This window comes from Chelonia mydas, chromosome 1 (assembly GCF_015237465.2).
Source record: "Chelonia mydas isolate rCheMyd1 chromosome 1, rCheMyd1.pri.v2, whole genome shotgun sequence".
Classification (NCBI taxonomy): Eukaryota; Metazoa; Chordata; order Testudines; family Cheloniidae; genus Chelonia; species Chelonia mydas.
This window is the reverse complement of record NC_057849.1, coordinates 94404251-94430326: the sequence shown is the minus strand read 5'-3', so window position 1 is coordinate 94430326 and position 26076 is coordinate 94404251. Positions and strand designations below refer to the sequence as shown.

At 39.9% G+C, this 26076-nt stretch overlaps 1 protein-coding gene across 2 annotated transcripts in view; it reads right to left on the bottom strand.

Moving 5' to 3' along the window:
• The window catches only part of GPC6 (glypican 6), a 1155513-nt gene that overhangs the window by 65441 nt on the left and 1063996 nt on the right, over positions 1 to 26076 (bottom strand). The window contains exons 6-7 of one of the 2 annotated variants that reach the window (XM_043534545.1): positions 19566 to 19709; positions 15775 to 15804 (exon numbers count right to left, since the gene is read on the bottom strand). In XM_043534545.1, the coding sequence (XP_043390480.1) occupies positions 15775 to 15804; positions 19566 to 19709 (174 nt within the window). The remainder of the gene's footprint in view (positions 1 to 15774; positions 15805 to 19565; positions 19710 to 26076) is intronic. The other variant, XM_007066216.4, reaches the window with a different exon arrangement.

Genomic DNA, 26076 nt, shown 5'->3' with positions numbered 1-26076 from the left:
GTCACCTTCTGCAATGGGTATGCTAAATACAATGGTTCACCCCATCGTGGTGACCATTGGACTCCAATTGGCTTTACAGAGCATAATAGCTTTGGCTTGCTGGATGAAAAGAACTGTTTGAAGAATAGAGGAAGCTGGTATGCAAAGTCAAATAAGGCCCTTGTTATGACGGCCATCAAGAAAAGTTAATCTGCCTTATTGGGAGTTGTGAGCATTGCATGTGTAGTGTGTGCATTCTGTTTTTGGTGATCGTTAATAAATAGAAGATAAGGATATTACTGTGTAAGGCTCTTTCACTGGTAAAAGGTCCTGCAAACCCGCAGAATATTGACAGGGTTACACTTGAGCTCTAGGAACGGGGTAAGGGTGGGTGCCTAAATTAAGAGGGTTACAACTTGAGCCCTAGGAACTGGGTAAAGGTGGGTGCCCCTAGAGTGTGTGAGTAACAGAGAATTGTGTGCAGGTAACACAGTGTCCATTTGGAATCAAGGCCCCTGTGGGGATGAAACCTTTCTTGCCTTCAGTAATCAAGCTCATCCTGGTGTGTTGAGACAAAAGCTCTTGCTGCAGTTTTTATGACTGACTGTGAATCCTGGGATTAGAACTTAGAGTCTGTAAGTGCAGAATGGTGTAGTTGAATACTGACAATAAGATGATACACAGCTTTGGCCTTCAGTAAGAATTATGGCTATGACTGTGTACGATGCAAAGACAAGATGGGTGAGGTAATCTTCGATTGGACCAACTTCTTTTGGTGAAAGAGACAAGCTTTCAAGCTTACACTCATTTCTTTCACCAATAGAAGCTGGTCCAATAAAAGATATTATCTCACCCACCTTGTTGTATCTCTAATACCTTGGGACCAACCAACACCACAAACAACTCTTATGCAAAGAGTTTATTAAAAAAAAACAACAACAAAACAAACAAAAAAAGAAAGTAGACTAACCATTTTAAACAATTAATTGTAGAGGTTTTGAGATGATGTTCTCTGGTCTACTGATGTATAGCAGTGTAACATGGGAAGTTTAAAATACCTCTAAAAAAAGCAGATTCCTTATTTAGGTGCCAAACTTCGGGCACCCAAGTTTGAAAAGTTCATCCTGTAATAGGTTTATTTATTTAGATTTACACACACACACACACACCCATCCAGATGCCTTAGGTGCTCTTGATGTAACTTAAAAATATACATATATGAATAATACTCCAACATAAGTGTATAATATATGAAGTACTAAATTATGGCATCAGTAATTCCATACTTAATAATGCACTGAGATTTTCACTTAATACAGGTAAAATTTAACTAACTTTTAGAGAGGGAATATTTAAAAAATGATTGCTTTCTGAAAAATTTCCAAAAAGCTAAAGAGTTTTTGGGTCCCTCTAGATAAGGAACTGCAGTTGCAACAAATGTCACACTCGCATATTTTTATGGGAATATCTTAAATAGAAACATTTTTTTTAAAGTTGCAAAATCTGACTGGATTCCCCAATCTTCGAGCTATTTCTGTTCACGTTCTTAGTTCACTCATTGTCCTGCTGTCTGCGGTTTTCAGCTATATCCCTTGGTAGATCCACACCCTAGATGCTTTTATGCACCAAAATATTGATTAACTTTCCATGTAATGTAATTTGCATTTTTGCCCAGGTCCAGTACATTTTAACCAGAAATCTCCTTAATTTATATTACTTGCGTTGAGTGAAAAGGCACGTCAGCAACCTTAATTCTCAGTTAATTTTGTGAGGGGGAAGGGATGTCGTATAAAGCGCATTGAACCTTTTCTGTCTCTGGTGTAATAAGCCCAGATGGTTTTAATCTTAATGCCTCTCACTTTGCCTTGGCAGGAAACTCATATTAATTAAAGTATCAGTACAATATTTCCCAGAAAATATAGATAAACACACAACAGAAAGGGAACTATGACTTCTCTTTGGGTTTTGCTTACATTTCAAGACAGGTATTAAAGAATGTTTTACCTTTAAATTCACTATTTTTCACAATCATTGGCTGCCTTTCCCACAAATCAAATGTACTCCAAAAAAGGAGGAAACTAGTTTGATATTTTTTTTAACAAAAAGAGAGTCAATGTGTAACCTCAGATAAATTACTATCTTGCAAAAATGCAGGAAATCAATGTAATTCTATCCATTAAACTAGCTGCTCATATATATATATAAGCCTCCCTGTGCAAGTCCCACAGTGAAGGTAGGGTGTACAAGGCGAGTAGTATCCAAAAGTGCCAGGGGCTAGCAGCTGAGCAGTCCCATGCATCAGAGAAATAATAATGAGAAAATGTTGAATTTCTCAAGATACTTGGTGCATAACAACACACCAGTGCTTTTTCCTTGGAGGAATATGATAGGATCCAGGCTGCCGTGCCCCAGCAGAGATAATTGCTATAATTCATTAAAGAGGCTTATTTGCATTTTTCATTACTGAAGCACAACTTCATAAAATGTATGGAAGGAATGAGCATTCTGTTTTCCTGAGGCTGCATAAATAATCATTTTAATTCAGACAACCAGTTGAACCAGACTGTCTTGGCCATTACATTTCTTCTTCTCTTGCTGCCATTTTGGACTATTTAATTTCTACCTCAGCTTGCTTCCAGTTCTACATGCTTTTTCCGTTCCTCTCTCTGAATGCAGACAGCAGGTACACTCATTGGTGGTGATGAGCTAGCACAGTTTCCACAGGCTTCTTTTTAGCACAGTCCAGCCAATGTCTGTCATTGATCCAACTTCATTTATGCTTCAGTTGTGCAAAGGGGAGACTTTCATGCTGGGAATGACTTTAAACTATGTCCTCCTTTTACATGAACCGATTTATTTTTCCTTTCTCCTTGCTTCATTTGCTGATCAAAGGTATTTACATTTAAACAACAGTTTTCTCTTTTACAGACTCTTTTCTTATCTATTTTATTGTTCAGTGCAACTCTTTAAGATACCGAATTTATGACTCGACAGCCATATTCATAACAACAGCCCGTGGACGAAGAACCTAATGATTACAACTTCATTGCAGGATCAAGCAGAAGAAGCTGGGTCAAAAGAGAGAGGCACTGGTATTGCACCAGTAAGCAAGAGCTTTACCATTGACTTTGATGGGTGCAGGATCAATCTCAGAATGCACGAGAATGGGAGTTGTTATTCAAACAGAGATACACAAAAGAATGTAAAAAAATCAATTACCAAGTAAATTGGTTTCAGTTTGGACAATCCAATGGGAAATCCAACTCTGTATTTTTTGTGTGTGTGTGTGTGTGTGTGTGTGTAAAATATGAATTTCTAAGGATGTGGAGGCTCAGTCTGGATACCCATCTCCAAACCAGATGTTGAGCTGAACTTCCGGTGTCTGCAAAATAGGACTGGCAATCTCTCAAGATTTCCTTTGCTTCCTTGCTTTCCAAAAATGTTCATGACGACAGCCTCTCACACAGGGTGGGTTGTGTTGTGTTTTTTAAGTATCTTTGCTTCTGACCAAAACTAGGAAATACAGAAACACACAATAGATATAGATGCATATCCCATTCCTGACACTTTGCCTTTTGTTGAAGCTCTGGACTGGGAACTCAGGTTTATAACCTGACTTATTTGTAAGATTTTTGTGGCAGGTGCTTGTCATAGGGTTCCACTCACTACTAGGGCATCTCCCTCCTGCCTGCTCTGTGGATTAGTGCCTTCCAAGTACAATACCCCTTTCTGCTGCTTGTTCACATGCCCTGCCACATCTCTCCCTCTTCAACTCAGGGTGCTCTTTCTCTGTGGCTTGGCCCTCTGGCCAGGTCACTATAGTCCTCCCCTCCTGAGGTAACAAAGTCCACAACTGTGCCAGGCAGTCTACTATTCCACTGCCCAGTCTGTGCCACTTCCCCAGTAGCTGGTTGGGGAATGTAGGCACACCCTCTACTCCAGGGACCCTATGTCTAGCAACAATGGTCTGCTTTCTCCCAGACCTTTTTGCTCTTTCCCTGGACTCCTTCCTACATCTTCTGGGTTCCCGCTCTCTGGGTTTACCAGCCCAAACTTCCTCCTTCCAGGGAATAACTGCAGACTACTTAACTCCATCACCTCAAACACACCTCCTTTCTTCCACATACTGACTACAGGCTACTTCCCCTTCAGACCTTTTCTGCTTCCAGCTTCCTGGCTTTATACCACCCCCACCTGTTCCTTCTCAGCAAGGTTCCATCATCAATCAGTCTGTCAATGCCTGGCTCTCCCGCAGGTGCAGCCTATGAGGTTAATTAACCTCATTTAACCTGCTTTGCCTTGTGTGGTGTGAAAACCCCATCACAGAGCTATCTATTACTATGTGTTTGTAGAGTGTTTAGCACAGTGGGGTGCTGATCATAGTTGAGACCCTAAAGGTGCTATCATACAAATGAAAAACAGAAAGAAATAGAAGTTAGATTAACAGTTTTCAAACCTCAAGTATGTTTGTGTTTAATTTAAGTTTTGGATGACCGCTTCTGTCACTGTTTATTTTATCCTAACTGGTTTGCTCAGCCTTCTTTTATTTCCCCAGACATTTTGGTTTCCTGTCCTCTAACACGCTTTGATTTCTCTCAAGCTATCCCATTGATGGCCTCCAGCATTCTGGATCATGTACTAGAAAGTCAATTCAGTGTGTTACTTACACTTCCTTCCAAGCATAGGTGCCGACTCCCTGGGTGCTCCAGGGCTGAAGGACCCACAGGGAACAATTGGTGGGTGCTCTGTACCCACCGGCAGCCAAGCTCCCCGCCTCTCCACCCCAGCTCAACTCCGCCTCCTCCTCTCCTGAGCGCGCTGTCCCCGCTTCTCCTATGGTATATGGTGAGAGACTTTTTCTTTGAATTCATTTAGCTTGTTCACTTAGGTATTAGATATTTTACTTTTATTTTCTTGTAACCAATTCCGACTTTTATGCCTCATTACTTATAATCACTGAAAAGCTATCTTTCTGTAGTAAATACACTTGCTTTATTGTTTTATCTAAACCAATGTCTTTGGAGTGAAGTGTTTGGGAAACTCCATTTGGGATAACAGGATTTGTGCATATTATTTTCTGTTAATAAAAATGATGGATTTTCTATAGGCTTGTATTGTCCAGCAGGAGGGAGCTGGGCAGTACAAGACACAATTCTGGGGGCTAGTCTGGGAGTCTGCTGGTGTTGCTCTGCAGTGTAATTTAAGAGTTGCTGCCTATCACACTCATACAGTATAGCTGGAGGCTGTGTGAGAGCAGACCAGGAGTGGTAGCTCTCACAGCAGAGCAGTGTAAAAGGCACCTCAGATTGGAGAATTGAGGGGACTCAGCTGTTCTACAGTCCAGATTGTACCCTGGGTAATGTAAGAAATGCACTAATCATCCTTTAGCCTATGACTGCAGAGGCATTAATGGGCCACTTCGCCTTGAATAGTCTCTTGCATCATGTGTTAATTCCTTATTCTTAACAATCTGTTCCACCTGTTCCATGTAACACTCTGAAGAACTTTCCCAGATCTGACGAAGAACTTTGTGCAAGCCCAAAAGCTTGTCCCCTCTCACCAACAGAAGTTGATCCAATAAAAGATATTGCCTCACCCACCTGGTCTTTGTAATATCCTGGGACCAACACGGCTACAGCAACACTGGAAAAAGCTCACTGTGGACATTTATTGTAGTTCTCTGTCCTTGAATGTAAGTGGATCATTTATGGAGCTGTTCAGCATTTTTTCCCCATGGTGAAGACCAGGGTTAATTTTATTTAAACTATTTTATACAGCCCACACACTGTGGACTATATGCTGGTTAATTCTGTGTGAGCGTGGTGGGTGAGAGAACCTCTCCCCTTCCCCTGTGTATCGATACAGAGAAAGGCAGAATGTCATTGCTAGCACTCCTCTGAATGTTGGGAGGGGAAAGGGGCTGGCTGGTATGGCCTCGTGTGCTTCCCTGTGCCAACTGGGGTGCGGTCTGCAAAACAGGGAGCGTGTCCTGTCTCCTTACAAACCTGTGTGTAAGCATATTGTTCATTCCTGATGTAGCAGTAAGAGCCGCTATCTCCTGGACACCTAGAACCTCTGGCCTGCATCTACCCTGTGCAGGCAGAACAGCTCAGACCACTTCAAGTGAGCACTACTGCTCTGCTTCATGCTCCAGAGTTCCTTCAGTGGAAAAGCCAAACTTTGGCTCCGTATACATTTCTTGGTGTGACTTGAATTCCATGAAATGAGTTCATTGTCAGTGTCAGATTCACTGATTGACAATCATGTTGTGTCCTTTCTCCTTCACAAATTGTCAACCAACAACAAACAGCTATTGTAACAGAAAACGAGTGCAGGACCCTGAGAGGGAATGGTTGGTGATTCTAAATGATGGTGTATGAAAGGAAGATAAGACAATTTGATTTTCTCAGACTAGGTTGACCCTATATGACTGAGTGGAGCAGAAAAATTGCTTTACCGAAGCACACATGATATGGAAGTCATATAAGGAGCAGAGCACACAATAGGGAATATCAGAACGTCATTTTAACAAACATATTGTCTAAATCAGAAAGACATTTAAATTGTGGTAATAAAAAAAAAACTTTCCTCTCTCTGCCTTATCTACCCACCTTCCTCTCCAGTTAATTTATTCCAATATACTAGGCTCTGATTTATGACTGACACACTCTTTCAGTACGCAGTGTTGTTGTGGACGTGTTGGCCCCAGGATATTAGAGAGACAAAATGGGTGAGTTAATATCTTTTATTGGACCCACTTCTGGTGGTGAGAGAGACAAGCTTTTGAGCTACACAGTGTTCTTCTTCAGGTCTGAGAAAGGTACTAAGGCCATGTTTACATTAGCACTTATGTCAGCAAAACTTGCTTCTCGGGGGTGTGAAAAAACACCCCCAGCAACAACATAAGATTTACCGGCATAAGCGCTGATATGCACAGTGCTATGTTGGCAGGAGACACTCTCCTGTTGACAAAGCTACTGCCGCTCATTGAGCTGGTTTTATTATGTCGAGGGGGGAGCTCTCTCCCGTCAGCATAACCCAGCTACATGAGTGATCTTATAGCAGCACAGCTGTATCGGTACAGATGTGCTGCTGTAAGCTTGTAAGTATAGACATGGCATAAGAGTGTCACAGCTAAGTACAAGATTCACCAGATAGTTTAGAGTAAGCAGTCGGCACACAGAATGGGGCTGAAGACCACTTCACCTTGAATGGTCCCTTAGAATATGAGCTAACTGCTTATGCTAAACAATCTGTTCAAACCTTGTATTTGGTTGTGACACTCTTAGGGCTTGTCTACACTTACATTTAATAGTGCTGTAACTTTCTGGCTCAGGGGGTGTGAAAAATCACCCCCCTGAGCACAGCAAGTCTGAGCGCTTTAAAGTGCTAGTGTAGACAGGCTCCGAGCGCTGGGAGCCATGCTCGCAGCACTCGGAGCGAATCCCCTCGTGGAGGGGGATTACACACTCGCACTTCAAAGTGCTGCTGTGGGAGTGTTCCCGTGACAGCACTTTGAAGTTTCCAGTGTAGCCATGCCCTTAGTACCTTTCTCAGACCTGAAGAAGAGCTCTGTGTAGCTCAAAAGCTTGTCTCTCTCATTAACAGAAGCCCAATAAAAGCCATTACTTCACCCACCTTTGTCTCTAACACCCTTTCAGTATTTACTGCCAGTTGAACTTGACTCTGTTTTTAAAGAGCTGTTTCAAGTTCACTGTTGGGATTTTCTGCTCCAGCTAGTTTCTGATAAGAGGCAAAGTTTGATTAACTTACCCTAGTAAGTTACCATGGTAACTCACACCTGTGCAATGTGCCTTCATTAGGGGTTCATTGATCTAGTGACACTGGTGTAAGTTTTCCTTGTCTAAAGACAATCTAACTTACTACAACTCAGAAATGAATAGAATACCCAAAACTCTTTAACTCTTTGTAGGAAGTTAGTCATTACTCCCGGCTATATCATGAGCCTCACTTTCTACCTTAGAAAACAGTCCAGCTAACTGACCACAAGTGGAATAAAATCTAAAAATCAGGTAAAATTAAAATCAGAAGTGCAATTAGAGCTGAAGAAAAGCTTATACATTGTAACCGTGTTATTCATCACCCATAATAGTGGGAAATGACCATACAAGGGTTAGACTGAGCAACACACAGTGCAGACCTGTCTCCTGGTGCTGAGTTAAGGAAGGCTAAGAGCTGATCTAACTTAAAGGAGGCTGCAAATGGAAGAAGAGATGTTTAAAGGGCCAGGTCTGCTAGCCTCACTCACACTGTAGAAGGGACTATTTGCCCAGTAAGGTATTACTCATGATGAGTAAGGGTCGCAGAACTGGGCCAACAGGGAGAGTAGGTTACTTTATCAATCTTCATCTGGTAACAAAGGCCTTTGCATAGGTGAGCACTGAGTGGTGTGGGAGGAAGGAACCTTTCCAACTTTTATGCTCCTTGTTTGAGGGCCAGGAAGAACTGACCAAAAGGGTCACCCCCTTTCTATTCATCTGAGAAGGCACATTGCCTCAAGGGCACGGGGGGGGAAGAGCAGAGAGGGCCATGGCTCCACTCTCCTCCTTTCACACCAGTAATGTGCACCCCACAATGAGGTATAAAAGTGAGCCCAGAGTTTGCACACTTGAGAGCTCCAGGAAGAATTCTACATCCCTGAGGCAGAATATTTCCCATTGCTCCCCTTATGGCTATGCAGCTCCCCAAGCAAGTCTGTGTGTAAATGACACAGCCAACCCTTCATCAATTTCCTTATCTCCTCCTCCTCCCAAACCAAACAGGGATCAGTAGCTCAGATTTTCAAAGCCCTGATAAAATGGAATCATAGGTTACATAAATAATCATTTAAATTGTCCGTTCCTCCCCACTCTATTAATGGAGAGCAATGGAATGATTACAAAACTGCCTGGAGAGCACAAATGCTGGAAAGGAGTACTATATCTGCTGGGCTGAGGGAAAGGAACACCCAAAATGGGAATCTTATTAAGCTCTTCAGGTCGGGGCCATATTTTTGTTCCGTTTTTGTACAGAGCTTAGCACAATCAGGGCCATGATTTGTGTCTGGGATCCCTAGATGCTGCAGCAGTACAAATACATAATAATAATATGCACAGTAGAAATTTAAACAATCTATTCAGTTTTTGTCACATCCATCACTGTAATACCTGAAAGAAGGAAGTGAGAGGCTGTTTACTTGCATATTATTATTATGATTATAAACTTATTTTGTTTTCTTTCCTGTAAACTTCATATTGAGGTCACAGAGAGGAAAACTTCTTCCAGGTTCATTTATTTTATCTGAAACACTCTTTTATTCTGTATGAGCTGTTTCTTCTAATGGCAACAAAGAAATCTGACTCTCCATGTCTTGTTATTTAAAAATATTCATCACACCAGCACCTGGAATTACATTTGCTGCTCAGACCCTAGCAGACTAAGAGTATCCATTTAAGGTCATTCATCTTTTTGGTTCAAGAAGAAATCACTTTTCAGGTAGAGGCCTGTTAGTTAAATGATGGCAGCATGCACTAAAGTAATACAATTATGTATACTGGAGATTTTTTCGTTTGGACTTTTCTTCATAAATATAAAACTTTCACCTCAGCTAGTTCATTTTCATCTGGTTTCCTTTACAGTGTTTATACTGGAGGTTTACTGACTGCACTTAAGAGTGTCCAAGAATGTTATGGGAAAAGCAAAATTCCCAGAGCTTTAAAATGAAGCTGATGGATTCCAGGGTTTGTTAAAAGCTCATTATACATCAAAGACTCAGTCCTGCTCCCATTTACATCAAATGGCAAAACTCCCATTTCTTTCAGTGGCAACATGTTCAGGCTCTTTATGTATCATTTCTTTTTCTGATACATCCGTCACAGGAGAAAACACCACATCTGGGATGATGCCACAGGTGGAAGTGAGTAAAAATGACTGCGCAAACTCACCATCAAATTCCACTGAAGTCAAAGGCTAACCTGGGTATGAATTTGGTTCTATACATTTATTTTGAATTCCTGTTGTAAAAAAAGAACATTCACTTTTAAAGAACTTCTTAATTTTCATTTTTTGCTTTTGAATGTGACAGGTCCATTTTGTTGGCTTCCATTGATATGGTTGGGGAAGAGGAGGAGGAGTCAGGAAGGAAACACAGGTTATCTTTAAACATGTAAAACATTTATCTTCCCCAGTATTTGTTTGACAAAGGAAAGTTCACAAAGGGGACAGTATCTGTATGAAGGTAAATCTTTTTAGTTCCTGTATTTTACCTCCCCTCTAGGCACTAGTAATAGCCATAGAAGTCCATAAAGTACCAATTTCCGCCCATTACAGCCAAATAAAAAGGTATTGAACGCAATATGTTTGGCTTGGGAAACCAGTTTTTGCCTGCTGTAACTGACTTCCTGTTATAACTCTGTCTGTTAGAAGCGGAGTCCAGTGCAGCACATTTCTATTATGATCTACACAATACATCTGTTTGCCGTGGTCTAGTAAAAGTGAAACTGCTGAAAATGGCTTCAGAGAACTAATCGCAAGAGCGTAGTTTAACTCATATTTTGTTTTCGCAAGTGTAGCATCTCTGTTTGCTGTAAGGTCAGAGGTCACCAAAACTTTAATTTCACTATTTGCAACCAAGCCTGTACTCAGCTAACTTGTACTTGATTTCACGCAGGATGCATCAATGCTGGCAAAAATGGGCCCTTGTCATTCACCAGTATGTAATTTTCTGGTATGTTTCAACAAGAGAGTGACAGATATTGCAACTGCATTCAGTATCTTTGGGGACCATATTGTATTAGGTTTATGAATGGTTTATGTATCACTTTAGGCCAGGGACAGCATGCAACCCTGGGGGCAGGGGAACATTACCACAGCTCCTCCAGGAACCAAAAAAAGTGGAAGGTGATTAAGGTGAATCAGATTGTCAGCATCTCCAGAGAGGTACCACACCTGAGGAGACTTGCATCTACTGGTTCAAACTGGGTTTTCTGAGACCAACAGGGAAAGGCTTTTCATATAAAAAGGCTGAGTTTAAAAGGAGATGGAGTCTTCTTTTGATTCAGGGAACAGATAAGACCTTCTGTCCCACTGGGGACCTTGACACTTATGGAAGGGTTGGACTTACCAGGATCCCATAAAACTGATGGGTGACCACTGGTAAGCTTTTGGCATCCATATAGAAAATGGTTATTGTTTCTGGTATGTTTTTTCTGTAATGTTTTTAACCTAAGAATAAATGTATTTTCCTATGTGAAGGCTTATTGGTAACTGGTGTATACTGTCATAGCCACTAGAGAGAGGATAACATATGTGCTGGACCACAGTCAGACCTTCTGGGGAAATCACAGTGGAGTACAGAGTCTGGAGGGTGAGAGAGAGATGCGGTTCTCCATCCAAGAGAAGTGATTGCAGGGTCTTAAACCTTAAGTGGATACCTTTAATGAAGACCAGGAGCGGTCGAAAATGCAATTAATCCTGAAACTGGGACAAGATGGTAAATCACTGGTCCGATTTTTGACTATGAAGAAAAGGCTTTGGTAATATCACTTGCAGTTTGTCAGTAACCACCCAGGAACCATTTTAGTGCAAAAGTTTTCAGGCAACTCATTTACCATGACAATCACAACTATGTTTTATATTACTTAGGAGCACGGAAAGTAGCATGGTTTAAAAACTGTATAGTGGGGACACCAGCAATACTATCAGCTTTTAAACCATATTCATTTCCTTAACCAAGTGTAAAAGTGCTAAGGTCTACAGGGTGTTTGGTGTAGCCACAAGGTTTCTATAGCATTAATGTGAACATTAATAATTCACCTTTCCTCATGCATGCAAAGATTAATACACACACATGGAATGAAATTTGACCCTTCCCTGTGCTGAAAGAGCAGTATTGATGTTTTTCCTCTTTAGCTTATTCATTCAAAGACTCTTGTGTATGTTGGAAAAAAAATACCTACCCTTCACGTATTAGGAGCTGAAACAGAAGGGACAAGGAATAGGACTTTAATCTAGGTTTCTAGGACTATTTTGTTGGAGATAAACTATCATTTTAGGCACTTGGATACTATGGTGACAAGTGCCATTAGAAATTGCCTATGCATAAACAAGCATAAAAGGCTAAAGTTTGCTTTAGTTATACCAGGTAAGTGCAGAGTAACTCCAAAGTCTGAAATGGAGTTACTCTGGGTTGACATGGTGCAGCTGGAAGCAAAATATAGCCTTATATGAATTTCTGGCTCATCAACCATATTATACCTAAATGGAAAGAAACTGAAGTCTGACTAGTGTTCTATTATCACATTCTGCTGTGTGTGGAGAAGTCTACTAACCAAGAGTGAACACAGCTGGCAACTGGCAAGGTTTCATATTTCTTGTCTTCTTTGTAGCTTGCTTATATTTTATTGTTTATATCCCCAAGATATTTCTGAAAATGAGATGATGCTTCTCAGTGGGTGTCATAAATATAAAGGGAAGGGTAAACACCTTTAAATCCCTCCTGGGCAGAGGAAAAACCCTTTCACCTGTAAAGGGTTAAGAAGCTAAGACAACCTCGCTGGCACCTGATCAAAATGACCAATGAGGAGACAAGATACTTTCAAAGCTGGAGGGGGGGGGGGAAAACAAAGGGTTCTCTCTGTCTGTGTGATGCTTTTGCTGGGACCAGAGCAGGAATGCAGGTCAGAATCCTGTAAAGAGTTAGTAAGCAATCTAGTTAGATATGCGTTAGATTCTGTTTTGTTTAAATGGCTGATAAAATAAGTTGTGCTGAATGGAATGTATATTCCTGCTTTTGTGTCTTTTTGTAACTTAAGGTTTTGCCTAGAGGGAGTCTCTATGTTTTGAATCTGATTACCCTGTAAGGTATTTACCATCCTGATTTTACAGACGTGATTCTTTTACTTTTTTCTTTAATTAAAATTCTTCTTCTTAAGATCCAAGGGTTTGGGTCTGTATTCACCTATGCAAATTGGTGAGGATTTTTATCAAGCCTTCCCCAGGAAAGGGGGTGTAGTGTTTTGGGGGATATCTGGGGGTGGGGAGAGAGACGTTTCCAAGTGGGCACTATTATTTTTGTTAGACACTTTGGTGGTGGCAGCATAAAGGTTCAAAGACAAAAGGTAAAAGTTTGTACCTTGGGGAATTTTTAACCTAAGCTGGTAAAAATAAGCTTAGGGGGTCTTTCATGCAGATCCCCACATCTGTACCCTAGAGTTCAGAGTGGGGAAGGAACCTTGACAGTGGGTCTTTACACCAACCGATAAAGGAAATTCAATCATCCCTAGCAAGCTCATATGTAGAAGAGGTTCCAACAAAAGCTGCTTTCACTGAGGGAGTTTGTCAGCACATGATTGTTCAGCCACAATACACACTGCAAGCAAACCCAGCCTTACTCATTTCTCTTAGAGCACTAATTAAAGTGGAGAACTTGCTTTGTTATTATGGTTGAAGGACAGTTTTATGTTGTTCATGCTAAACAGGATCTGAGCAGTAGGCAGACTTGTTTCACCTATAGACCGGGGCAGAGGCTGTAATAAAGCAGTTTCTTAGTAACTGTCTCTCATGCTTTAGAAATCCAATGCATCAAATTTAGCATCATGCAGAATCCTTCAGTGGGGCTATGGAATAATATTACAATTTTTTTTCTTAAAAAGGAATGCTGGCCGCTCTCCTGGGAGGATTTTGTCAACTGCTATCATTCATCTGCCTTTGCCACCTGAAATTGGTATTAAATATGAGGGAGAAAAATGATCGCAGACTTAAGCCTATTATGATACTGCCATGACAGGGAAACTTCAGAAAAACAGACACTAAAGCAGCATCTATTTTAGGAGAAACAAACAAAACTTAACTTTAACACCAAATGACCCCATCACATATTTCCATATATATTTTTTCATTATACACACCTTACACAGACAGCTAATAACAAAACAGACTCCAGGGTGGTAAATGGAATCTGTTTATGGAGGAGAAATAAATCTTAGCTTTGATTATATCCACAGAGTGCACATCTGCTGGTTAACATCAAGTATACAGAAACAGCATTCCAAAAGCATAGCACTTTAGTGGTGTAAGGATATTGCACGTGGAGGCCATCTGGCTACTATTACAAGTATTGGAGCCCAGTATCTTCTGGCTTAGAATTGTGATTAGTACCTCCTCAGTTACCATGTCTTTTATGTACTTGGTGCTCTTATCCATTCCTGCGAGCTATATATGCAAAACGTTCTGGAAAAATTATGTCTGTCCTGCAGTGTTTGAGATACTAGATTTTATTTTTAAACCCTTTAAGATTTATTTCTGCTGGATTATTTTCTAGGGTCTCTTGGGAAGTAAAATGTTCAGAGTACACATCCTATCTCAGGCATACTGTGCTGTAACTCTGCATATATTTAACATTCCCAGACTTTGGACTAAGTGGAGTCAAACAAAACTGAAACTGTGGTCTCTATGTTTCACAAGCGCACCAGAGGATTCACTAAGAGGCTCAAATCAACATGTTCAAAGTAAATTGTCCTTTTAATTTTAGCTCTTTTTGGCTAAAAAGCAAAGCAGATTCGTTGCTTGAATTATATTTTCTGCTTCATGTAATTCTGGAAAATTTGGGAAGAAGTAGTTGAAAATAGATTTCTCTCTTTTTTTTTTATGGTGTTTAGGTTGCTCTTGGTTCTTTAGTATTATAAGAATAAATAATTTAAGTAGCAGAACTTGAAAATAGTAAGCCTGAATGTAGCACTATACACTTAAAATGCATCCAGCCCTACTCCCAAAAGAAAGATTTTTGCTCACGGAAATAGTTTTTGTTTGCTGTGTGAATGAAAGCAGGTGCAGACTAAAGGAAGGTTCTCCTACAAAGCAAGACACAATGCACTCATATCCTAATGGCAAATAGCATGAAAGGTCCTCTCTTTTTCAGTCTGGGCGCATGGTCATGCACTTGTCTATGCAGTGACAATACTGTACATGAATGTAAATCAGACCCATAATGTTGTGGTCAATTTCTCAGATGCCCATCCCCATAGAATGGGTGTGTCATTATGTACAGTATATTTAATAGTACACTCACTCTTTTGTGGAAGAAGAGTTAAGCCCCCACCACCTCCCTGCATGTAAAGCAGTTTACTCAAGAAGAATCAAATATGTGGAGTTTATTTCTTACATCCTACAGCCAGGGCCTCATTGCAATGTGGAGGTTCTTAAGAGAAGTCTTGCTGAAAGAAAGGAGTCTGGCATTGTGCCCTTTAGGTAGTAAGACTTAGTCTCAGCTGGAGTTGCAACTTAAATCTGATGGCTAAGGGCCCTCCACTGAGAACAACCTTTGCTTTTTATCCAAGGGTCTCAAAGTACTTCACATTGATCACCTCTGTGAAGTAGGTAAAAATTATTAAACCCATTGTACAGATGGGTAAATAGACTAGAGAAGCTAAGTGGCTTGTCTAAGGGCACACAAGACTACTATGGTCTATCCAGGACTAGAACTCCAGGAGTCCTAACATCTTGTCCCCTTTGCTCTCACTGATAGATAACACTCCTTCACTGAGATCAGAAACCACCTTCGGAACAGATGAATGGTGTGGAAAAGAACTATAAACTCTAAGCTCGACTCAGAATTCAATGAGCCTATTTAAAATACGAGCCTATTTAAAATACAAGCCTATTTAAAACGGCTTGTATTTAGTCTACAGATAAACAAAGAAAAATGGTAGAGATGAAACTAGAAATAGTAGTTTGTCCGGCAATATTGTACAAAGACAAATGGGTATGAAAGTGAAGAATAAGAATACCAACGCTTACACCATGTTGCATTGTCCTCCAGATAGTCCTCTGGGAAGCAAGAGGAAAACAGATTCAGGGAACAGAAAAAAAACAACATAGCAGGTTATACCAAACAGCTAACCACAGAGAAGATAAAGTGTCATTATAAGCAGTCTCTTGTAAATGAGAATTCTTAGATACTACATTTCAGAAGAAACCAAGTAGACCCAGCAGTGAAAGCTGAGTATACATGTTAAGTCTGACATCATAAGTATATTTGATCAGTTTTAAGCTACATACATGTCAACTTTACTTTTTGATATTTCATTTTCACATTCATTTGATATTTCATTTTCAAATGTCTTACTTTGATTTATTATTTATCAAATGCCATTAGGATGCAGCTATTATGAATTTAATAACATATAACGCTCTTCCCAAAATGTCTATGTTCTGCCATTAAGTAATAACTGCCTCTGCTTTAATGAAACTACTGGATGTATCAAAACAGGTTAAGTTAATGATAATGGGCCAAATTTATAGAGTTGCATATTTAGGCCACTTAATGGGAGCTGCTGAGTGCTAAGTACTTTGGAAAATTTGGTCACTTCATTTAGGTTTCTGAAGGGGAACTGATATGTCTTAAAAATCTGTCCCCAGATTTAGGGTCCTCAAATCTGGCTTAAAATATATTACATTGTAGTATATGACAGATGCATCTGAAATAATTTGAATAACTTGTTTTCTTCTGAGAGAATATGCTGTCAAAGACTGATCCTTCTGGTGATACTAGTTTTGTCTGTCACTTCACTTTTTAGAGTCTATGCAGCTTCATCTTTGGTCTTTGCTATGATGGTTTAATGTTCAGTGATTTGACAGTATTTTAAGAATGAAATCTCAAAGACAGATTTCTTTCAAAAGCATTAATCTAGTATTGAATAGTCAAGTGAAACACAAGAAAAAGCTACCATGAAAGTCAGGGAGGTATTAATTTTTTGTAATTTTTTTGGCATTGCTTGCAAAAAAAATTCAAAGGAGGCTAGATTAATGGTACACTGCCTATGAAAACAGCGAGTTACTTTGTTGTATATTTATATTAATTGAGTAATCAAAAGTGAGTGACATACAGACTGGAAAACATCATACACATTATGAGAATTTTGTTCAGAACATCAGCCTTTTTGTAATACTATTTTAAAAAAATTATATCATTTAAATCTTTCTAGGAAACTTACACTACTTGGTTTGAGACACTAGTAATGAACTTTTCAAAGCATGGATAAAGGATCATAGTTCTGAAGCAAAACCTGATACCCCAATCCACTGAGAATCCCGTTCCAACTCCAGCTGAAGTCAGTGGCCATCTCTCACTTCAGTGGGTGCTGGACTGGGCACAAAAGGAGATAGTACTGTTATTTAGATCTGTATTTGCTACAGATATTAATAGCTACAAGGACAATAACAGTTTCCAATTTATATGTCACTAGGAAGAAGATTAGGTAGATATTTAGCTGTAACAGTTCGTTAAGTGAGAATATCAATGATAAACTTGCTCTCCTCTCAAAATCTTGGGGAAATCTAATCTGGTCAAGTCAAATGGGACCAAATTCCCCATTGAAAGTCAATGAGGTTACTCAGGGTATAAAGCATTGTCTACATTGACAGATTGTCTTAGATACAGCCATCGATGGCCAACTACAGATGAATCTGCTCCATTGCCATTTTATTTATTGTGTATTATAGTTTAAATGGTTTTACCCTGTAAAAGATATTAGTGGTTCAGCAGTATTCTTATTATATGTATGAGGAATGCCTGATCTCTTTTTAAGTGGTATCAATGCTTTAGCTGCTCCCACTATATAGTAGTAGTTCAAGCTGATCTATGACGACCAACTTTCCTTTTTAATCCCTCTCCTCCTGCTGGCCCCTTTATATACTGTAATTTGATTCCTTGAGCACTCCAAACTCCCCCTGGCTTCAATGAGCTTTCAGTTTGCTCTAGCCCCAGTGCATCCATGCAGAAGGAGCCTTGCACTTGCATGGAGCAGGGTAAAGAATGGGAGCCTACGAATGCAGACTTTGAGTAATGACAGCACTGGAGCTGGAAGGTGTAATTTCCAGCTCAAGCAGACATACCCACACTAGCTCTTGTTAAGTGAGCATGCTAAAAACAGAGTGTAGCTGTAGCAGCAAGTGGGCTAGTTGTTCTGAGCACCTGTCAGAGACCCTAGGTGTATAGTCACAGTGGCTAGCCCCTTGGGGCACTCCACTTTTTGGACTTGATCAGAGCTAGTGTGAGTATGTCTACTTGAGCTGGGAATTACACCTTCCAACTCCAGTGCAGACATACCCTTAAGGGGAAAATCCTGCCCCACTGAAGCCAATTAGAGTTTTGCCATTCACTCTAATTGGGGCCAGAATTTCTCCCTATGGCTAAATCTTAGTTTAAAGTGTTACATTGTGATATGTTTCCTTCATGTTGGTAAACCAAGGTGACAAACAGATTTTACCTTTTTGTTTTAGGGGGAAAACAAGGTACACTGTTTCCAGAACTACTGGGTACCAAAACCGTTGCTTAAAGTTAGTGCAATTATAAGACAAGCCCATGTACTGAATTGAATTGAAATATCATATGTATTCTTTAACTTAATTAAAATTAAGGGGTAAAATATATTATACATATAGACTATGGGAAAGACTTGGCAGCCTTGAGTGCTAATTTAATGATACGAGGAGCTAGTCTTCTTCTTAGCATATGCACAACGTGCCTCAAGTGGCCTGTGACCAGGATTCATCACCCAAATTTGGTCCACTGGTTGGATCATTAGCTTCCCTGTCTTGGGTAGGATACTGACGGCAAGTGTGACCTGAATGGTGATCCAAAATGATTGTATAAAATAGAGACCTGGATCTTGTTTTGAATTAGAAGCATATAAAATTTCTCCTTAAATATTGAAACTCACTTGTATATCAGGAACTAGCTCAAACCAATTTAAGCTTACAATTCTAATTTTATGATATTAAGTAAAAAGTATGGAAGAAGTCTAGGTGTTTACATAATGCAAACAGCTTTGGTTTAGATGCTTTATATCCTTAATGCTTTTATCCATTAACTTTACACCATAACAGCAAAGTAATATTGACAACATTAATAATTACGCATCTTTACATCCACTTCATCAGTGTACAAATAGCAGGAATATTGTTGTCTGAGATATGAATCCACTGACTTGAAGTAACTAAAATAACCTTATATTAAGATGATTGTTTTTAAAATTACTGAACGAATAAGGCAAGATTAGTGATCACTTACATGCTAACTGATCAAAAGCCTATTTTTTAAGAGCGTGTTGTAAAAAAAAAAGCCAATTATAACTTTACAAACAGCCATATTAAATGAAGCACTGGACCTAATGAATGAGAAATGCACATTAGATTTGCATATATTGAAGAACTGGCTGCTGAATCCTTAATTCAATACTTAAATGGAGATCTGATGTAGACAATTTTTTTCAAAGGAAATACATATTGGTAAGTATTTTGCTTGAATCGTTTATCTAATTCATGACCAGGAGAAAAGAGTTTATCACCTTCTAATCTTTCCAGTATATCAAATCTGAGTCATACTGGTCTCCAAAGGGATGTAATTTCCTTACTGTTTTCAATGTAAAAAGTCATTTGTTTACTACAAAGTTGCACAGCGTATATGATAATTACATACAGTAATTATGAAAATACTAAACATCTACTGTGAAGGAATATTGTCAAAGCAAAATTCCCCTCCATCTCTGCTAGCCTAATGAGAGAAGACAGCAAATGTTATTACTTACCAGTCTATCCAAACTTGTGCCAGCAGCTGTTGTTGGTCTCTCCTCAGGATTGTATGGCCTAAAGCGGGTATTGAAGTTCTCGGGAACAGAGCGAGAAGATCTTAAAGCAGGTGCTGGTTTAGGTTGGCCACATCCTTGAAAGACCTGAAAGAAGCATTTTAGAGTACATCAAACCTTCCTTTAAAAAGGAAGAGTGATAGTTTACAAGTGCAATATCCCATTCATAGGTTTGTAATTTAGCATTGATATCCTGGTAATAATGAATTAACTACCAGCCCTAAATCAAAACTTTGACAGACATCATTACTAAGATCTGTTCAAGGAATTTGCAGTAATGTACAGGGCCTTTTTCATCTAGGTCAGTGGTTCTCAAAGCCGGTCCGCCGCTTGTTCAGGGAAAGCCCCTTGCGGGCCGGACTGGTTTGTTTATCTGCCGCATCCGCAGGTTTGGCCAATCATGGCTCCCACTGGCCGCGGTTCGCTGCTCCAGGCCAATGGGGGCTGCGGGAAGGGTGGCCAGCATGTCCCTTGGCCCGCGCCGCTTCCCGCAGCCCCCATCGGCCTGGAGCAGTGAACTGCGGCCACTGGGAGCCGCGATCGGCTGAACCTGCAGACGCGGCAGGTAAACAAACCGGCCCGGCCCGCCAGGGGCTTTCCCTGAACCAGCGGCGGACCGGCTTTCAGAATCACTGATCTAGGCCACATTTTGAGCCTAGCTCATTTTGGTAGTCATTGAAATGGGCTAACATCTGAATGATGTTTGGGTTGTTATCCCTCCAGAAAGTGAAACAAGAAAAAAAATCTTTTGTGGTTGGATGCAGCTGCAGTTGGTTTCAAATTAAGTTAAATCCTGTCAGGTATCCACAAACCTACCTGTTCGCCCAAACACAATTGGCACTAATTGGTAACCTTATTGGCACTCTCAGAAGAGAGGTCAAGGGCTCAATGGCCTTATAACTTAACTAGCCTCTCATCTCCCTAAAAGATGGTCTCCGCAAATCAGAGCTGAGGTACACTGACTGGGCAATCATGAGGAGTATGTTCTGCCAATGTTCTTGTTCACTGGATAAAGATATGTCTCAGGGATGTCAGTCTGGCAGTTTTCAGAAGCACCAGTTTGAGTTAATTACAAAGTCTGAATAAAAAGAAAAATATTTGAAAAAAAAATCAGTAGAATATAAGCAGTGCTGTTTTTACTGCACATATTGACGGACAGCACTAGGGATGCTACTGAATCTATAGGTGAAGAAAGCTTGATTTTAACTTCACCAGCCTTCACACAAACTAGGGTGGCCAGGTGCCCGGTTTTCTATCAGAAAGTCTGGTAGTCAAGGGGACCTCACAGTGAACACCCAAAGTCCGGTTACTGTGGACAGGGTAGGTGAGGAGGCACCGGATCATCACCTGTGCCAGCCCTTACTCAGCTAGGGCCACCTCCTACCTGCACTGGGCAGCTGCAGCTCCTGGCGCTGGCTCTGCAGGCAAGTCCCTCTTGATCAAGGGCTGAGAGGGGAGGAGAGGGGAAGAACTGCAAGCTATGGAAGGATGGGGGAAGAGGAGTGAACCGGGGGGCAGGGCCTCAGTGGGAAGAGGTGGAGTAGGGCAGGGGCCTTGGGGGAAGAGGCAAGGCCTGGGGGGGTTGGGGGTTCCAGCACTCCTGCTAGAGCGTCTGGTTTTTAAAAATTATAAAGTTGGCAACTCTAACACAGACATTCAACTTTTTTTTAAAAAAAGATTCATGTGGAGGTTTCACTATAAGATTTTCTGTTGCTGCTTTGAAACCGAAGGCCAGAATTATCCACACAAGAGCAGACCATGGTCATTCTTAACTTATTAGGCCTCCATTCAGCAAAGCGCTTAAACATATGTCTAACTTTTAGCACATGAGCAATCCGGTCCTTATTCAGGGAAAGCACTTAAGCAAGATGCTTTGCTGAACCAGGATGGAATTATTCATACACTTAAATACTTGCTTAAGTGTTTTGCTGAATTGGAGTCTTCCTGTTTATCTCCATAATACTCTGAGTGCACACTGTGCTACAGGATAGGGTTAAAATAAGTGAGGATTTTTCTGGCATACAGGGTATAGTTATAAAGACAACTTCGATAGGTACGGCCCCAGGTAATTCATCATGCCAAACTGAGCTGGTCAAAAATTTTCCAACATTTTTTTCACTGGAAAAGATGGCTGCACTGAAACAGATATCTCCATGGCAAACGTCAATTTCACCAACATTTTATGATTTTTCTTATGACATTTTAAAAAAGGTTTCATTTTGAATTGATATTTTAACTTAACATTTCATTCTAATGTCATTTACAATCAAATTGACCTTTCCAAACAATTTTTTTTGTTTTAGATTGACATGTAGAAAGAAAGCATTTCAGTGTGAATTGGCACTGTGTTGTGATATTTTGTGTCAAAATGGCTTGTTTTGGTCAAAAATGTTGAATATTTTTGTTTCGACTTTTCTGAATCATTTTTTTTTTGAATTTGTTGGTCTGTGCAAATGTTTGATATTTCATCTTTTCCTCTCAATTAAGGATGAAAACAAACGTTGAAATATCAGAATTCCCTGTGGATGAACATTCTGTTTTTCAACCAGCTCTAATACCAAACACAAACAATTTGCCTAAATTTGCATAGTGTTGTTGTGAACTGCTAGTAATCCCATTTCTCTTCAAGTAATCTACTATGGTATTTTTTCTTTCTATTTCTATTTCATTTTTTTCTATCACATATTGGAGAATTGGTACAGATTTTGATACATTTGTTGAAATATAAAAGTTTTTTTTTCTTTGCACTGTGTATGTTTTTGTCATTAAATTTGCATGCAACCAGACAACAGCAGAACTCTATAGTACTTTTTAGATTTGGAGAGGAGAAATCAGCTGCTTCTTTGAAAGTTATCTCACAATAATACAGTAAAGATGCAATCCGCAGTTTGTTTACTACACAAAAGGAACACAGTCTACATTTTGAAATCCCAAGCCTCATCTTTTCACTTCCTATCCTGTCCCTTTCCACCTGCATACAGGTTAGAATGGAACAGGATAAGAAGTGAAAAGATGAGGCTTGGGATTTCAAAATGTAGACTAAGAAGGACCACATGAAACATTTCCTGAACAAAAAACCATTAGGTATGTGAAAGAATACACCTTATAGATTTCTGGACAACATCCAGCCTGCTGGTTTTATGCTGTGAATTGATGGCTTGATGGTTAGCATTTCAACTTTGAGATTTGAAAGAATCAGTTTAGGTTTCTGAGGTCTGGAAAGGTTTCAGAGTAACAGCCGTGTTAGTCTGTATTCGCAAAAAGAAAAGGAGTACTTGTGGCACCTTAGAGACTAACCAATTTATTTGAGCATGAGCTTTCGTGAGCTACAGCTCACTTCATCGGATGCATCTGATGAAGTGAGCTGTAGCTCACGAAAGCTCATGCTCAAATAAATTGGTTAGTCTCTAAGGTGCCACAAGTACTCCTTTTCTTTTTGAGGTCTGGAAAGTAACCTTCTGCTTTCTTTTGAAAAAAACTCTGTCTGTGTGTGTATGGAGAGAGAGAGAAGGAGAGAGAAGTTTGGAGAAGAGGAAGTGTAGTTTTGATAATATTGTGAACACATTTTTTCTTCTGTGTTGGTAATGGTGGACCAATGGTGGAAGAAACGTCCAAGCAGCCTGTGATAGTGTTATGTATTTGTCCCTGCCAGACATCCTAGAACAATTGCTGACATCTGCCAACTTAATTCTCACTTTCTTCAAACACAGAGATGGTGTGCAATGACCTCACCAATCAGCTATTATATTTTAATTCTGCATACAATGCCCATCCTGTCCGACTCTCTCAACAAAGCCGTAGCACAAAGGGTGATTTGGGTTTGGTTTATACCTATATCTAAATTGCCAGCATATCATTCTTTGCCAGAAAAGGACAACAACAAAGTTTACAAAACATATAATAAAAATAAACTACCAACATTCCCAATAGCAGTAACATGATGAAGACATTCAAATCCTACATTTCACCAACAGAGTTCCTAGGGAAATAGGGGATACAAAATGAAAATGCTGTCAGAGAACCCTGAAGTATCAATCCCAGATTTTAGCTGCAAAAGAGAGAATTAGAACACATACTAACTTGATGACATATACTGAAGGAATAAATATATGGATTAGTTAATTAACAAACAGATAATTAGCATAATAGTCGTAAAGGAATACAAGTAAAGAACACAAAGAAGTTGTGCAGGAAACAGGAGGAATAAAATGTAGGATACTCAGACCTGATTCAGCAAAGTACTCAGACATGCCTAACTTTAAGCACATGATTAGTCCCATTGATTTTGGGCCCAATCCAATTCCCACTAATGTCAATGGGCCATTAGAGTATTTAGAAAAAATACATCCAAAAAGTTAGCTAAGACAGAATCCCTGCAGCATCTAACAGATGAGAGGATAAAGTTAAAAAATGAACAGAAGGACTGTACAGAAGGAGAGCACCAAGAATGGTACTGAATATCTATTGTATATATGCAGACATAGGAAGTTGGATGGGTCCTTCAATACTCCATCTAACTCTCTCTCTCAAAAAAAAAAAAAAAAAAAAAAGGAAGGATAAACAATGAATCTTAAAAACTGAGACGTATGGAGGTTTCATAATATGTTTTTGTTACTGCTGCTTTGGCATTGACGGCCACCGTTATTCACACAGGAGCATACATTTTTATTTATTTATATATCACTGTATAATAGGTGAACTGTGCCAAAAATATGATCCTTGTCCCAAAGAGATTCCAATGTAAAATTACAGTAGGCACAATACAGAACAGTGCCTTGCTCAACAAACACAAATTGGTAAGAGTATATTCTAATGGGAAAACCTTATGAAACAGGCAGGCTTTCAGAAAATATTTAAATCAGGAGAGGGATGGAATTTGGATTAAAATAACTACGAGGATGTGTCAGGTATATAGTTATCAAGATGTCTTTCAGAGGGATTGCCCCCGGTGTACACCATGCCAAACTCAAAGGGTCAAATTCTCAGTTGGTAAGCTGGGATAGCTCAGTTGATTTGAAGACAGCTGCACCAGTTTACACCAGTAGATAAACTGACTTGTTAAATAGCAGCCAGATTTCTCAGTAGCAGTGACTGCATTTCAGTGGTGGGTGAAGTGAAGTATACTGTAGTATACATATAATGTCATGCATACTCTATGTGTGTATGCACGACATTATATGTATACTACAGTATAATTTTAACAAGAGAGAATGCTGCATTTAGAGGCCAGTGGTATGCTGACTGAGGTCAATCCATCTTGGGAGAGGGATCATAGAATACCAAGGTTGGAAGGGACCTCAGTAGGTCATCTAATCCAACCCCCTGCTCAAAGCAGGACCAATCTCCAATTTTTGCCCCAGATCCCAAATGGCCGCTCAAGGATTGAACTCACAACACTGGGTTTAGCAGGCCAATGCTCAAACCACTGAGCTATCCCTCCCCTGACACAGGCATGAGGCATATCATTAATGTTCAGGGTAGGTGGGAACTAAAGAATTTCAAGAGGAGATCATACCACTGAACCAAAACAATTGAAGGCCCCAAGCTCTTATTATGGTGAACACTTCATGGGTTACTTACAGGAGGTCTGACTTATTGGAGAGCCATGATTTAAAGGCATGGATTAAATCTGGAAAGGTAAGGGAGCCATAATCAATAAAACTCCTCCAAGGAGGATTTTCCTATCAGCTACTACAGAACAGTAAAGTTAATTTCACTATTATAAATGGCTTCCACAGCTCAGGATTTTAGGAAGGGTGGGCCCAGACTTCCCCACAAGAAATGAAAGCTTTACAGTGCAAATGGAATATTCACATGATTTACCAACCATTATAGCAAATCAAATATTTTCCAATGAAAGGTGTCATAAATATAAAGGGAAGGGTAAACACCTTTAAATCCCTCCTGGACAGAGGAAAAACCCTTTCACCTTTAAAGGGTTAAGAAGCTAAGACAACCTCGCTGGCACCTGACCAAAATGACCAATGAGGAGACAAGATACTTTCAAAGCTGGAGGGGGGGGGAAAACAAAGGGTCCTCTCTGTCTGTGTTGTCTTTTGCCGGGACCAGAGCAGGAATGCAGGTCAGAACTCCTGTAAAGGGCTAATAAGCAATCTAGCCAGATATGCGTTAGATTCTGTTTTGTTTAAATGGCTGTTAAAATAAGTTGTGCTGAATGGAATGTGTATTCCTGTTTTTGTGTCTTTTTGTAACTTAAGGTTTTGCCTAGAGGGATTCTCTATGTTTTGAATCTGATTACCCTGTAAGGTATTTACCATCCTGATTTTACAGAGGTGATTCTTTTACTTTTTCTTCAATTAAAATTCTTCTTTTAAGAACCTGATTGCTTTTTCATTGTTCTTAAGATCCAAGGGTTTGGGTCGGTGTTCACCTATGCAAATTGGTGAGGATTTTTATCAAGCCTTCCCCAGGAAAGGGGGTGTAGTGCTTGGGG